At 45.5% G+C, this 15,254-nt stretch overlaps 1 protein-coding gene across 4 annotated transcripts; it reads left to right on the top strand.

Moving 5' to 3' along the window:
- Positions 1-46: 46 nt before the first annotated feature.
- On the top strand, positions 47-15,159 carry EEF1D (eukaryotic translation elongation factor 1 delta). Of its 4 annotated transcripts, XM_050970605.1 has the most exons (10): positions 4,432-5,118; positions 5,158-5,588; positions 6,357-6,359; positions 7,271-7,394; positions 9,098-9,166; positions 13,415-13,511; positions 13,605-13,708; positions 13,940-14,176; positions 14,753-14,947; positions 15,058-15,159. In XM_050970605.1, the coding sequence occupies exons 1-10, from the start codon at positions 4,432-4,434 to the stop codon at positions 15,094-15,096; spliced, it is 1,986 nt and encodes a 661-aa protein (XP_050826562.1). In that variant the 3' UTR covers positions 15,097-15,159. The 4 variants fall into 4 exon arrangements, with proteins under 4 accessions (XP_018772581.1, XP_018772630.1, XP_050826561.1 ...); XM_018917036.2 differs by lacking the exons at positions 4,432-5,118; positions 5,158-5,588; positions 6,357-6,359 and adding an exon at positions 47-161 and having other exon boundaries at positions 9,095-9,166; XM_050970604.1 differs by lacking the exons at positions 4,432-5,118; positions 5,158-5,588; positions 6,357-6,359; positions 9,098-9,166 and adding exons at positions 72-161; positions 6,999-7,110.
- Positions 15,160-15,254: the final 95 nt, after the last annotated feature.

The following is a 15,254-nucleotide window of genomic DNA, read 5'->3' as shown; positions in this document are numbered from 1 at the left end:
GTGAAACCTTGTCTACCCGCAGCGCATCCCCTTCCTCACCCCCCCGTGCGCCACGTGTGGTACGCGCCTCCCCCATAACCCTCCGCGCGGCGCACGCCGCCCCTCTCTATCCCGGCGGCGGCCAAAGGGAGCGGAGGGCCCTGAAGGGGTCAGCGTTGCTGGTGAGTCCTGGTTTCCAGCCCTTTACGGCCCCTAGGAATCCTCATACCCCCAGTTAGAGTCTTTTATCTCCCTCCCTGAGCCTCGGCGGTGGGAGTTTCGGGGGTCTCCGGGGCGTCCTTTATCCCTCTAGGGCGGGAGGTGGGGGGGCCCCTCATGATATATTGGGGGGAGGGGCTTAGGGGGTCCTTTACGGTGTGTAAGGTTCCTTTATCTTCTTAGAATCCTCTAGAAGGCGGATGTGGTCACCCCTTTTGTTCTCTTTAGGGCACTTTTCCTGCGGAAAAAGGGATTTGGGGGTCTCCTCATAGGGAATAGGGCTCCTTCCCTCACAGTGGTGGGAAGAGGGGAGTTTTGGGGGTCCTTCCTTGAATGTGAGAGTCTCTCGGCCTGGTAAAGCCTCAGAAAAGGGACTTTGGGGGGGTTCTCCCATTGTCTTTAGGGTCCATTCCATTCCCCCAGAGTCCTGAGGGAGAGGATTTGGGGTGCTCCTGGTTTTTGGAATAACTTTTCCATGCCTAGAATTCTATGGAATACTGGGCTGATCTCCCTTTCCCCATGTTTGGTCCCTTTTCCCTTCCTAGGTCTGCAAAGGGGGGTCTTGGGAGTCCCTAAGAGTCCTGAAGGAAAGGATTTGGGGGTGCTTTTGTTTCTTGGGGTTACTTTCCCCACTTAAAATCCCAGGGAATATTGTGGAGTCTCTCTCCACTCCCAATGTTTTAGGTTCCTTTTCCCTTAATAGTTTTGGGAAGGGGCATGTGGAAACCCCCTCCACATTCCATGTGAGATCTCTCCTCCCCTCACACCCCAAAAAAAGAGGATGTGGGAGATCCCCTCATTACCTGGGAGGTCTCTTTCCCCTTGCCAGGCACAGGGAAAGGGGGATTTTAGGATTCTCCATGTCTTTGTGGTCCTTTTCCTTTCCCAGGATTTAGGAACTCTCTGTCACAGGTAAGGGGTGGGTGGGCTCCTACCGGGGCTCTCCTTCAACCTTTGTGGTTCTCCACAGATTTTGGGGACATAATCCCTGTTTTTTTGGGAATATTCCTGATTTATTAAAGCCTCACCTCTTCAAGTCTGGATTGGGTGGTGGGTAAAGAAATCAATGTTATTCCTGCCCTGGTAAGGATGGGAATTTAGGCGTCCCACAGTTCCCCAGGTGCCTCAAGGATCTGCTCCTCCCCCAATTCCTTGGATTTTTTTTGTCCAGTCACTTGCTGCAAAGGGAAACCGGAGCTGCTGCCGTGTCCTGGCACGGAGCAGCCAATCCATCCCATATTCCAACCCCTCTTGGCTACCTTTCCTAACTTATCCCTGAGCTGGGAAACCTGGAAAATCAACTCTAGGTGCACCTGGGCTCTGCTTATCTCACCTGTCCCTCATTCCTCGTGCTGCTGCTCTCAAATTTCCGTCACCTCGGTGGGGTTTGTCCTCTCCCTGTGGAGGGAGGGATCCATTTCCACACTATTTTGGGAACGGGCAGAGGCTGCTGCTGTTGTGCTCCATGGGGTTTTTAAAGGATTACATCCCTGGCTAAACTTGCTGAGGCTGCTGCATCGGCGTTCCCAGAAATCCCGGATGGATTTGTTCTGTCGCATCCAGGTCAGCGGTGATTTGGGATTGATTGGGATCCTGATGATCGCAGTCTTTAGGGATGAGAAATTCCCTTCTCTGAGCTGTTTTGCTGGAATTCTTTCCTTTTCCAGGTGTGTCCCATTTCTCCCTGACCTTCAGGTAGGATTTTTCCTCACCTGAGCTGTTCTTTCCCAGCTCTTTTTTTTCCCTATTTCTCCTGAAGGTGACACTTTCCAAGTCTTTCCCTTCTGCTGATTTCCCATATCCATGATTGTCTCATTAGGAATTTTCAGCTTGGAGCAGAAAGTTGTGATTTTTAAGGTGATCAGGGATGGGAATTGTGGTGTTTTCCAGGAATGTGGAGCTTTGTCTCTCAGCAAAGGTGATGATAAGGGTCTGGCTCAGGGAAGAGCCAATTTTAGGGAATGAAATCAGCAGGAAATTAGGAAGAGCCAATTTTAGAGACTGAAACCAGCAGAAGATCTAGTTTTAAATGAATAAAATATCAGATAGAAGTATTAAGAGTTTGATTTATTTTGATTTCCCTGATGGTTCTTGATGACATCCTGAATTTCTGGGCTGTGACTTTTCCCAGTGGAGAACATTCCCAACGCCACAGTGTGGTTTTTAATCCCAAAACTTTGTGCTTGTGGAGGTAAAAATGGCAATTTTGAATGGAAAATGCTGAAAGTTGATGGTTTGTGTGATTAAAATTCCTCTTTCCCAGGTTCTTCCAGGAAAACTGATGGACACAAAAGAAAAATTACTTTTCTCAATTTTTCCTTGTTTAGAGGCTTTATTTCCTTGGAAACTTGGGGTTTTTCAGGACTGAACATAAGGTTTGGCTGCTCATGGAAGCAAAAAGGTGCTGCAGGAATGTTTGGAACCACCCAAAAATTTGGGATCCCGAATTCCATCAACACATGCCAGGACTGGGATGGCAGGTTGGGAATTCTCTGGCTGGTGGGATGGGAAAATCCTTTTGGAGAATGTCACAATAATGTTCCTTTCCTTGTTATTAAAATGAAAATAAACTCATTTTCTGTGGTGTTGGTTCACAACCTTCATGGAATTCTGAAAAGTTAATGAGCTCTAATTAATTAATTAATTAACCCATTAAGTATTAATTAATTTTTTTGGCTGAGGAGCTGCTGCATCCATAAAAATTGGAATTTTCTCTAAATTTATCCTGTGTTTCTTTTTTTTAATGCTGTCATAGGAGCAAAAAAAGTAAGTACCCTTCTTTCAATTATTGTGCGTTTTTTTGGGAATTCTGGAAAATCTGGGAATGTCAGCACCAGTGAGATATTTATTAGACAAATTCCTGTAGAGTTTTCTTGGAAATAATGAAGGAGTTTTTAAAAATAATTTCAGCTCTGTCAGTGGGAGGGAATCTCCTGGGAGTTCCTCATTGTGGAATTCCTACTCCATAACTCACCTCATCCATGAGGGCTGCAATTCCAGGGCTTGGAGCTGCTTAAAAACTGGAGCAAAATGTCTTTAAAAAAAATTATGGGGAAAAAAAAAAAAATTCAATTTATTTTTTAAAATTCAAATTTTAAATTTAATTTTAAAATGAAGAAATTGTAGTAAGTTTTTATGCAAAAGCCTATAATTTTTTTAAATTTAACTCATTATTTAATAAATTTATTTCTATTTAAAAGTCCTAACAAGAATTTATTGCTCTATAAAAAAGAAAAACATTATATAAATTCAAAATAATCTTTAATTTTGGGTTTTTTCTTTAATGAATTGAAAACTCAATTTTTAAGCATTTTTAGCTGTATCAAAGTTTCCCAACTCCAGGGAAAATTAAAGAAAAATCTCCTTTTGCCATTTCTAATAATTTGTCTAATTGGAATCTAATTAATATCTTAAACTATCAATTAAATGTTTAAAGGCAAAACTTAAATGTAATAATATATAAATTTAAATGGAAATATCCAAGACCCAAAAAGGCATTTATGTGTAAATGTTAAATTAAATTTTAAATTCAAGTCAAATAATTTTAAATTAAATAAAAACAATAAATTTTAAATTTACTTCAAATGACAGTTGAAAATTAAATTGAAATTTAAATTAATTATTGGAATTACAAACTTTTGAGGATATTTCATCTGTCTGGGAATTTTATTTGGCAATCTGCCACAGGTCAATTTTTATTAATTAATTATTGAATTAATCACGGGATTCCCAGCTCCTGGGCAAGTTTAATTTGCCAATAACTTGGATTATATCTCAAAATTAAATCTCAGTTTTTCAGCAGCTGCCTTTTAGTATGAAAACCCAGTCAGGAGTAAACAATAACCTCCAAAAATTGGAGCCAGTTTTCCCAAAATTTTGCCTAATTGGGAATAAGTAACAAATTATTAATGACTAATCCACTAACTTGGAATATTATCCTATAATTCCCAAGGATTTGAACAAAATCCTGTGGGGATTTTTTTTCCTGCCTTAAAATTTCAAATAATGGGGGGAATTCTTGGCAGGAATATTTTAGGAGGAAGGTGGTTTTGGCTGCATTGAATTCCTTGGAATTCAGACTTATCCCAAAAGGGAGAAATAAATGGAATATTTGCTCTTTTCCCCGGGAATATTAATGGATAAAAGCATCTCCTGCATGCCCTTGCTTTGCTCTGCTGCCACTACATTTGTTGTGCTTATCTCTCCATGCTGCCCGGTTTTTTTTTCGGGAAGATGAGGACACGGAAAAATCCCTGCTCCGTGGACAAAGTTTGGCTGGAAAAACACCGGAACGACGAAGCCGAGCGGGAAGCGCCGGAGCGGGAAGCACCAGAGCCCGAGGCCATCAACGGGATCTGCCACGAGGATTCCATCGAGGGGGAGTTCAAGGGGGACCCAAAAAAACCCAGGAATGGCAAAAAACAGCGGAAACGGAAGCGCTCCCCGAAAGCCAAAGCTCAGGATTCCAAGCTGGAGGCGATCCTGGCGGGAATGTCGGCGGAGCACGTGTGGTTTGACAAGCCCTTGTATGACCGCGCCGAGAGCGCCTACAGGATAAAATTGACGGGTTCCCAGAGTTGGGAATCACCTGAGACTGGAAAAACGGCTCAGGAATCTCCTGCTGTGGCCAGGTCGAAATCCAGCCAAGATATTCCCAAGGCAAGGATGCTCCCGGCGTGTTCCCACGGGAGCCTGGCCGCCTGTCACCACGTTGTCCAAGGGGTTTGGATCAACAAGCTTGACTTCGATAAGGCCGAGAGGGCCTTCATGGAGAAATCCCAGTTTTTCCTTCCTCCCAATGTCCTGGCCATCCCATCCGGGTGGGCGAATTCCAGGCTGGGAACGCCGGATGAGGGCTACGGCACGGCCTTGCCCACTCCCGCCACTCCAGGCTTGGCTCCTGGCATTCCCAACTCTCCCGTTGCCTCCATTCCCAGTTTGCCCAGCTCCGACCAGCAGACGGTCAATGGGAAGCCGCAGATTTCCAACTGGGAAGTTCTGGCATCCGAGGTGTGGCTGGAAAAGCCTCTCTACGACGATGCTGAGAAGAATTTTTATGAGAAGATGTTGGACGGGCACCCCTCGGATAAAACTCAGCAGCAGCAACGCAGCTGCCCGGATGCATCCAAGAATCACAACCCTGGGAAACAAACGGGAATTGCAGCCACCAACCCTGAGCTCCCTGATATTCCCAAGGAAAATCCCACTTGCTTTTTCCTGCACAAGGACAGCGAATCCGTGTGGCTGAATAAGGTGACCTACGACAGGGCTGAATCCAGATATTTTGCCCTGGAAGCGGCCAGAGCAGCAGAGAAAACAGGGATCCAGGAATCTGCTGCAGGAAATCCCTCCCCTCCAGCTGCTCCAAGCATTCCCGCTCTGGAAACGAAGTAGGAGAAATTTCTTTGGGGGTAACACCCATGCAAAAAGAAAAAAAAAAAAAAAAAATCAGCTGGATCGGGATTGAGCCAGAAGGGATTTGCATGTGGAGAAGACTGGGTGGACTTGGAGATGATCCTGGTGGGCAGGGAGCAGGGGGGAAAATCCTTCAAGGAATTCCCCTTCTCCTTAGGAATTCTGGTGGATAAAGGCTGTGTTTGTGTGGAGCTAGAGGTTGAATGTTCAAAGGCAGGGCTGGGAAGTGAGCTCATTATCCCCCTTTTTGCATGGATACAGCACCATCCTCCTTTCCATCCTCTCATTCCATATGAAATCAGCATCATAACCAAGATCCAGCTTGAAGAAGGTTTGGAAATGACTGGAATACAGTTTAGGGAACCACTTTGGTGGGACCATGTGCTGTAGTTTGGTTTTTTGAGGGAATTTATATCCAGTCTGTTAATTTTTGGAATGCCCTTGGATCTTCTCCAAAGGCAGAGCTAAGGTAGAGATGGATATTCCTGGAAAAAAAGACTCTTGGAGCATCCGTCCTTATTTCTGACACTTCTGATCCATGAATTTTGTTGGAAAACTTTTAGGATCTTTGTGCCAAGGGATTTAGGGGTCAAATACCTTTCACCTGGTCCTGTTTGGGATCATTTCCTCTTTAGTTGGTCATAACTGGATATTTGGGAAAATCCACGTGTCTCTGTAAAAGCGTGGGATGAATTTTGTCCGTATTTGGGATTTTCTGCAAATTATCCTGGTTGGAATTCCAGCAGGTCCTGGAGATTTGGGTATGGAAAGTGGTTTTGCTGCAGCTCCTGTTTCTGGTGGCCTCTGGTCTCTTCCAAGTGGGTAGATGAGATAAGGAGGGATTTGATTTTGGGAAAATCTTCTCTGGCTTTCCTGGAAGAGTTTTATGGAAAACTATGGGATTTGGGATGGCGAGGAGAGGCTTTGTGGGGCCTGCTCCAGTTGTGGTTTTCTTGTGCTGCTCTCCACCTCCTCAAACTTCTGCTGGCTCTGTCCCTGTCCCTTGCTGGAACTCAGGGCACTTCCTCTTTTCCTGTTTTTTTGAAGGCTCAATTTCCCTTCACATTAAGAATTTAACCCACCTTTGGAAGCTGCTCCATAAAAATCCCCCGTTTCCCAGGAGGATTTGGAGGTTTTTGCTGTTTTTCCACGTAGTGCCAGGTCTGTCCCCTCCAAGTGTTGCTGATTTTTAATCAGGATTTCCCAGTGAACTTGTGGATGTCCCATCCTTTCAAATATCCAGGGAAAAGTTGGGTGAGGCTTGTAGCAACCTGGGATAGTGGAAGGTGTCCCATGGCAGGGGGGTGGAACTGAATGATCTTTATGATCTTTTCCAAACCAAACCATTCCATGATTTCAATTCCCTTTTTATTCTCCTACCCAAGACATTTTTCCTTAGCATGAACTAGAAAATCCTGGTTTTTCGGATTTATTTTTGTGGAATAAAGTCTGGATCAGCTGATTCATCCCATTCCCACTCCACACCAGGTCAGGCAGGTGGGTGATTAATCTGTCCTGCTTTTTTAAGAGGATCCTGGGTACTTAAATCCGCAGCCAAGCCGAGCTGCAGGCACAGAACCTGCTCCTGACGAGCTGTTAACCTTCAGTCCTTGCAGGAATTCACTTTTTGTGGATATTTTCCCCCTCCTTTTCCTAGGAAAATGGCTGTGGATTACTTCCTGCACGACAAGATCTGGTTTGAGAAGTTCAAATACGACGATGCCGAGCGAAGGTTCTACGAGCAGATGAACGGCCCCATGGGTGGCCCCTCGCGCCAGCAGGTAATTCCCAGTCCCAGGAATTCCAGAGTAAGTCAAAGGACATGATCCACCTGGATTTTTGTGGGATTTCCACTCTTTTTTTCCTATTTTTTGTTTTCCCCAAGACTTCCTGGAGCTCTCTAAGCTGTAAAAGACCTGTTTGTTTTGGGGCTTTTTCCCACTATTTTCTGTGGAATCTGAAGGATTTGATCCCAAGGAACTGGGAGATCAAATTCACCTTCTAACAGGTGAATCAGTCTCAGATTCCAGCAGTTATCCTTAATTTTTCCAGACTGCTGGGATCTGTGGGGGCACAGTTTGAGTTGGAAATCCCCAAATCCCCAATTTTATTGGCAAAGAGCATCCCTGCCCCCCCATCATCCAGGGAAAATGCTGCTTTGCTTCCATTTTGGAGCAGTCCTTTGGAATATTCCAAGGGAATACAAACCTAAAGTTTGAACAGAGGCACCACAGCTGCAAAGATTTTTGGGGGGGAGGGGTGGCCAGGGGGGATTTTTTTTATCCCTCTCTTTGTGCTCCTGGAAATATTCCAGGTGTTCCAGTGGAAGACTGTTCGTGGTACCGGTGAGTTGGGGAGGGGGAAGCATGATCCTGCTGAGCTGAACTATTTCCAGCTTCAATATTATCCCAAAATTGTTCCTGTTCCAAGGTTCAGAGCTTTCCTAACCTCTTCCTGCTCCTAACTGCTCGTGCCTTTGGAATGCTGAGTGTTCAGTGCCTCTTTCCAAAGTGTTCACGGGGAAGCTTTTTGCTGAAATTATAACTTTTAGGCACATTCCAGCTATTCCTGCTGTCCATCCTGACTTTGGTGCTGGCACAGCACCTGGGAGACAGGGAATGAAAAAAATTGGGAGTTCTGGATGAGTGCTGGAAAAAGGTTTTGGAGTGAAAACCTCTTGGAACAGTTCAACTATTTCAAGGCACATCAGGAGCTTCCAGTGAAGGAGTTTAGCCTGGGAGAGGTGGTTTGAAGGATGTTTGGGGGAATTTTTCAGCCACTTCCCCCATGGAAAAATATTCTTAAAAGCTCCTTGGAAGCAGCATGAAATGGAACCTACCTGGATGTGTTCAGGCTGTTTCTCCTTTATTTTCTGTTTAACTCAGGATTTGGGAGTTTTTGGAAAATTTCACATCTTGGGTCTTTGCTGGTGGAGGTTGCAGTCTGGGAAAGACAAGGAGTGAATGGATGATGGAATTTCCAGGGAGAGAATCTTGAAATCCAGGCTAAGGCATGGCAGCAGGACCATAGGGAAAAAAATCCTGGTGTTCTGGGTCCCACCTCTCTGGATAGAGCAGAGTCAGGGTTGTCACTTCCTACCTGAACTCAGGTAATAATATGGAAAAATCCTGCTGGAGGCTTGGTTTTTAAGGAGTTCTGGAGTCACTCCAACCTTCTGGCAGCATCCCAAACTTTTCAGGGTAATTATAGGGAATTTAAAAGCTCTTTGACTGGATGATCCTTCTGGACATGTGACCAGGGACTGCCCGATTTAGCCCCAATCTTTACAGCGAAAATCACTGAATCATGGAAAGGACAATTCCCAATTTTCCCAATTCCCTCGCTCCTCCTTCCTTTCATTGTTTTTTTTGGTTCTTTTTTTTTTTTTTTTTTTAACTTCCCTGATGAATTTTTTTATCCCCCATGTTTTAATATTTTTTTTTAAAAAAGAAACTCTTGGTTCTTTCTGCGCTGTTTGCAGGAGAACGGAGCCAGCACGATCCTCCGCGACATTGCCAGAGCCAGGGAGAATATCCAGAAATCGCTGGCCGGAGTGAGTACCCAAGCTCTCACCAGCTGGCTGCCTGCATCCCATTTTTTTTCTTTTTATGGAATTCTAATCCCATAGATCATTTGGCTTCTTGGTTGGAAGCTAGAGGAGAAGACCAAGGTGTGCAGCGCCGTGTGCCACCAGCTCCGCCCTGTCCCCACATGCTGCTTGCCTGCAGTGCTGCCAAAACTGGATTTGGGTTAAAAGAATTCCCTGAATTGGGCTTTTCCTTCCTTTTTTATTTTTGTTTTGTTTTGGTTTTTTTCCTGGTGGGATGTTCCCATGGGTCTTAACTAACAGGTTCCAACTCGCTGAGCGTGTGGCTCTTTTTTGGGATACACTGGGCTGCCACCTTCTCTTCCCTGTTTTGCTTCCAGTTTAGGGGGTGTGCAAAAGCAACCCCCAAAAAAATTGTGTTTTCCATCTGCTGCATCCAGGGAATTCAGCTTGGCTACAAGCTCCAAGGCTGGAGCATCCTGGAGGAGCTCAGGAATGTACTGTGTGGAGGTGTTTTTGTGCTGAGTGCAGACAAGACCATTAAAAAAAAAAACCTTCATTTTTGTAAAAGAAAGTTAAAATACCTAATGAGTGATTTTATGGGAAAGGAAAATCCATGGAATACAGCCCAGGTGTCTTTGATTTCCTGCCTCTGCAGTGGGACTTCCAAAGGAATCCATCCATTATTTGGTCTCATAATTCCCAAGCACCCTCCAGTTTCTATCTTTGATCAGTCCAATATCAGGCAATAACAAGGAATTCCCCCTTTCCCAACGAGAATATTCCATATTCCTCCTTACACCAGCAGAAAGGAGCCAGACATTTGGGATGAATATGAGGATTTCAGTCAACAGCTTAAGGAAAAATTTTCCTGAACTGGCTAATTTTATAAAAAAAATTATGGCTAAAGGAGGCCCCCATCCCAAACAGGGTAAAAAGTTCCTTTGGGAGAAACTTCTGGAATTGGGCAAGGGGCAGGGAATCTAAACCCAAATCACCTGGAAGTGCTGCTTATCCTCACCTTCCAGAGTGTTTTGCCAAAGATGAGGAATTTCTTTCCTGACTCCTGTTAAAGAGCTTTTTTGGGAGAGAATCCCAGAAGTTTGGATCATCCAGTTTCTCTAACAGGGAATTGGTAAAGTAAGAGTCCAAAGCCAGGATAGGAATTTTGGGATATAAATTGTTTGGAGATGTTTTTGGGGATTAGTGTTGGATTTAAAAAATTGCTGGATATATTGGATGTAAAAAATTGCTGGATATATTGGATGTAAAAAATTGCTGGATATATTTCGTTCCTGGGGAAGAGGTTGGAATCTTCCATGTGGCTGAAAAATAGTTGGAATATCCCTCCAGGAACCATCATTAATGTTGGGTAACCAGGCTGGACTTTGGAGCATTCCTAAACTTCTTCCTTGCATTCCCACCCCCCAAATTTACATGTGTGATCCAGAGAAAAGTGGGAAGAGCAAAAATCCCAGGATTTTTCTTCCTCCAGAGTTATTGTCAGGGGTCTTAGGATGTGGCAAGGGAAGAGCTAGCTGTGAAAAACTGGGAAAATGGGAGTTTAGTGCTTTTTTGCTGGGAATTTCAGGCTGGGATTGTGTCATAGAACATAGGAATGAGCACTTGGAATATGATGGGAGTCTGGAGTTCCTCGATTATGCAGAAAAGCAGGAAGTAGAACAGGAAATTCTACCTGAACATGAGAAAAAATTTTATTGTCTCTGGTATTTAAAATGTATTTTAGGGATTCAAACTTCAGGGAATAACAGATGTTTATATCCCAAGTTGTTCTGGCAAAGTCCTGTTTTGTACCCTTCATAATTCCCAGGGATTTGGTTTGCTTGGATAATTAAGTTAATGCACAATTCCAGCTTTCCCAAGCACTTCAGCTGTCCAGAATATTTGAGATAGGCAGCAGCTTTAAGGTGGGTTCAGCACAAAAATTATGGTTTAAAAATGTGATTTGAGGGCTTTTTACAAGAGTGCAGAGGAAGGGAGGGAAGTGATGCTGTGGAACTCCCCACCTTTGGAGATTTGAATTCTTATCCCTGATCAAACTCACGGATGCTTGTGAGGAGCTGGAAGTTGGAAGAGGGTTGGAAGAGGGAATGGTTTTTGTGTGCTGTAATGGAGGTGTGGTGTTCACATTCCCAAAGCTTGGAGCATCTTCCCCTCAGGGAAGATCTCAGTCTCATAAAGGCAATTTTTCCATAATTTTTTGGGACATGGGACATGATTGTCCTCTTGCATTGTCTTACGGGTTCCAGTTAAGATCTCTCGATTGCTTCAGCTTGGGACAGGTATCCCTTGCTCTTCCCATGCTCTTCCCTCTTTTTTTTTTTTTTTTTGAGGAATTATTATTGACAGGAAAGAGAAATCTCTTCTCCCCATGCTGGCACTGCTGGGGCACCTCCAATCCTGGGATCAGTTTTGGGTCCGTGTGACAAAAAGGACATTGAGGGGCTGGAGTGTTTCCAGGGAAGGGACTGGATTGGGAAGGGTCCAGAGCAGATGTGGGAGCTGGGAGAGCTCAGCCTGGAAAAAAAAAATGAGGTTCAGGGGGGACATTCTCACTTCCACAAATCCCTGACAGGATTCCCAAGTGGGAATTGGGATCTCCTCCCAGGGAATGACAGGATGAGAGGAAACCACCAGAGGGGAAATTTAGCTGGAATATTAGGAAAATTCCTCATGGGAAGGGCTGTCCAGAGGTGCAGTCCCCATCCCTGAGGGATTTAACATCCCTGTGGATGTGGCACTTGGGGACGTGCCCAGTGGTGGCTTTGGGGGAACTGTTGGACTCGATGGGCTCAGAGGGATTTTCTCACCTCTGTAATTCCATGATTTCCATCCTTGGAGCATCAGGGCTGGCATGGTGTGATGAGCCCACAGCACTGCATGAGCTCCCTGCAGACACAAAGATGTTCGTGGAGAAGATCCCAGAATTCCTGGGGGAATGTTTGCAGTGCAAGGCTGTTTCCCACCGCTCCATAACTTTCCCTTGCATGCAGCTCTTCCTTGTGCTTGAGTTCCCTCTGGAATTGCGAAACCTTTTCCCATCTTCCCAAACTTCTTCCCACCCTGCAGCAGAAGACCCCTGCTCGGAGCAAGGAAGCTCCTTGTGCCCGTCCCAAGAAACAGTCGGGACGCTCCGCTGTAAGTGAGCCGTGCATGGATAGAGCCTGCGGAAAAACGGGAGAGGATTTGGTGGGATGAGGATGGAGCAAGTTCTCCTTCCTCAGGGTTTGTCCTTTGGGATAAACCTGGATAATGGGATCTCATCCCAGCTCAGTGTCCTGGGATCTGCAGTCATGTTCCTGGGCCTGAAACTACAGCTGAGCCATCGCAGATGGAATTTTTTCCTGCCCCTTTGATATTCCCCAGCCTCATCCCTGGAAGTGTCCAAGGCCAGGTTGGACAGGGCTTGGAGCAGCCTGGGATAGTGGAACATGGTCTGGATGATCCTTAAAATCCCAACCTAAACAATTCCATGATTCAGACCTTTCCTTGTGCCTTGTATTCTTCATCTTATCCCTGCTTTTCCCTCTTGCCATCTTACGTGACTGCTGAGATTCCACACTGGAATAAAAGAGAATAAATTATTCTCTCTTCACTTAAAAATGACAACTCAAGGGCAAATCCTGTTATTTTCTTTCCCTTTGTTGCCTGAAACTGATGGATAAGGAACCTCCTAAGCATTAAAAAGAAAGAAAAAGCTCTTTTTTTTTTTTGCTGTCAAAAAATCCATTGAAACCAGAGTTGGAATAATTATTCCCTCAGGATGTGTTAAAGCAGATTGAAATCGTTAGGAATTAGAGGCTGGCCTGGGGAAGGTGGGAGTGTAGAATTCGTGGGATTTTCCCAGCTTTCCCAGTGTTACCTTAGGCAGGTCATTCCTGTCCCTCAGTGGGTTGGGAGAGGAGACCAAGGGACTCCAAGATTTTTAAGGGGCTTGGTGTAAAATTTTATATAAATTTTATGTGTTTTTAGTGGCATTTTGGGATCTGAGAGTGGGAAGAGTGATTTTATCCTTTGTTCCTTGGTGCCAGCTGAAATTCCTTGGGATTTAGTCCATGCTTCATTTTATAGAGCTGCTCCCTTAGTTTCTATTGTAATTTAGAGAAAATATTCTTGGTTTTAGTTCAGCTCCCAAACTTCCTCTCTCCCTGAAGACACAACTCTGCTTTGCTTCATGGATTTTTCAGGAGGAGGTGAAACAACTCAATTTCATCCTGGTTTTCCTCATTGCAGAGTGCAAGCACAACCTCCTCTGGACCTGCTGGTGACCAAAATGAGCTCCTGTCCCGAATTTCCCACCTGGAAGTGGAAAACCAGAACCTCCGCAGTGGTGAGTGAGAGAATTCCTTTTCCTGGCTGGAGACCTGACATGCAACTGGGAATCTGAGGTCATTTTTCCTATTTTTCCCTCTTTTTTTCCCAGTTGTTGCAGACCTCCAGATGGCCATTTTCAAGCTGGAAAGCCGCCTGAACGCTCTGGAGAAATCCTCAACTTCCCACCAGCCCTCATCTGTTCCTCCAACCCAGGTGAGCCTTGGAAAAATGCTGGAATTCTTCTCTAGGAGTTATAACCAAAGATCCATGTGGATTTATATGGATTTATCAAAACATCCTGTTTTGATAAATCCATATAAATCCCACAGTGTGTCCTGAGCAGTGGAGATTCCCATTCCTGACTATTTCTTGGCTGCTCTGCTCCAACGCCAGGTTAATCTTTTCTCTCTTTTTTCCCTTAAAAAAAACTCGGATCTGGTGAAGAAAGTGGAGCCGTTCAGCGTTCCCTCCAAAAAAGTGGAGCTCCCGGCCAAGAAAGCCGAGCCAGCTGCTGCTGAGGAGGATGAGGACGATGACATTGACCTTTTTGGGAGCGATGATGAGGAGGAAGACCAGGAAGCTGCCAAAGTCCGGGAAGAGCGGCTCCGGCAGTACGCGGAGAAGAAGGCCAAGAAGCCGGGACTCATCGCCAAGTCTTCCATCCTGCTGGATGTGAAGCCGGTGAGCGGCCTTTGGAATCTGGGAGCTCTAGGAGTGGGGTTGGGAATCCTCTCTTGTCCAAGTGGATGGTGGTGGTACCTGTGGAATTCCAGAAAAGGGCGCTCTGAGTGAGGTGGGGTTTGTTGCCGTGGGAGCCTGGAATGGGTTTGGATGGATGGGACCTTAAATCCCATCTCATTCCATAGGTAGGGATGCTTTCCACTATCCCAGGTTGCTCCACCTTGGCCTTGGACACTTCCAGGGGTGGGACAGCCATATCTTCTCTGGGAATTCCATTCTGGGGCCTCACCACCCTCCCAGGGAGCAATTTCTTCCCAATATCCCATCTAATCTTACCCTATTCCAGTTTAAAACCATTTCCCCTTGTCCTGTCACTCCATCCTTGTCCAAAGTCCCTCTCCAGTTTTCTTGGATCTCCTTGAGGCACTGGAACGGGCTCTGAAGTCTTCTGGAGCCTTCTCCAGCCAAGAAAGGGCACTTGCGATCAGTTGTGACATTCCCAGAGATGTCACCTGGATACCCCTTGGAGCTGATCTCCAGGAAAACCCTAAAACCTCCCAATTCCCACTTTTCCAGTGGGATGACGAGACCGACATGGCCAAGATGGAGGAGTGTGTCCGGTCCATCCACATGGATGGGTTGGTGTGGGGAGCCTCCAAACTGGTCCCGGTTGGATATGGCATCAAGAAACTCCAAATCCAGTGTGTGGTGGAGGATGAGAAAGTCGGGACAGACATCCTGGAGGAGGAGATCACCAAGTTTGAGGACTACGTAAGTCTTGGAATGGGATGTGGGAAGGGCCTGGAACCCATGGGAGGGGGTTAACTCAGGTGTGTTTTCCTGGGAACACCTGGATGACTCCAGCTTTTGTCCCCTTCCAGGTGCAGAGCGTGGATATTGCTGCTTTTAACAAGATTTAGAAGGGAAAACTGTATCCCCCTCATCCGAACCTGGAATTAATAAAGATGAATATTGGGAGTGCACGTTGGGTCGTGGGTTTTTCCTTCAGGTGCAGCTTCTCCAGGGGGATTTGATGAGAGATTTTGGGATATTGGAGCAACCTGGGCTGGTGGAAGGT

The sequence above is a fragment of the Serinus canaria genome, chromosome 2, assembly GCF_022539315.1.
Source record: "Serinus canaria isolate serCan28SL12 chromosome 2, serCan2020, whole genome shotgun sequence".
NCBI classification, from domain to species: domain Eukaryota; kingdom Metazoa; phylum Chordata; class Aves; order Passeriformes; family Fringillidae; genus Serinus; species Serinus canaria.
Note: the sequence above shows the minus strand (reverse complement) of the source record. Positions and strands in the feature narration are given on the sequence as shown.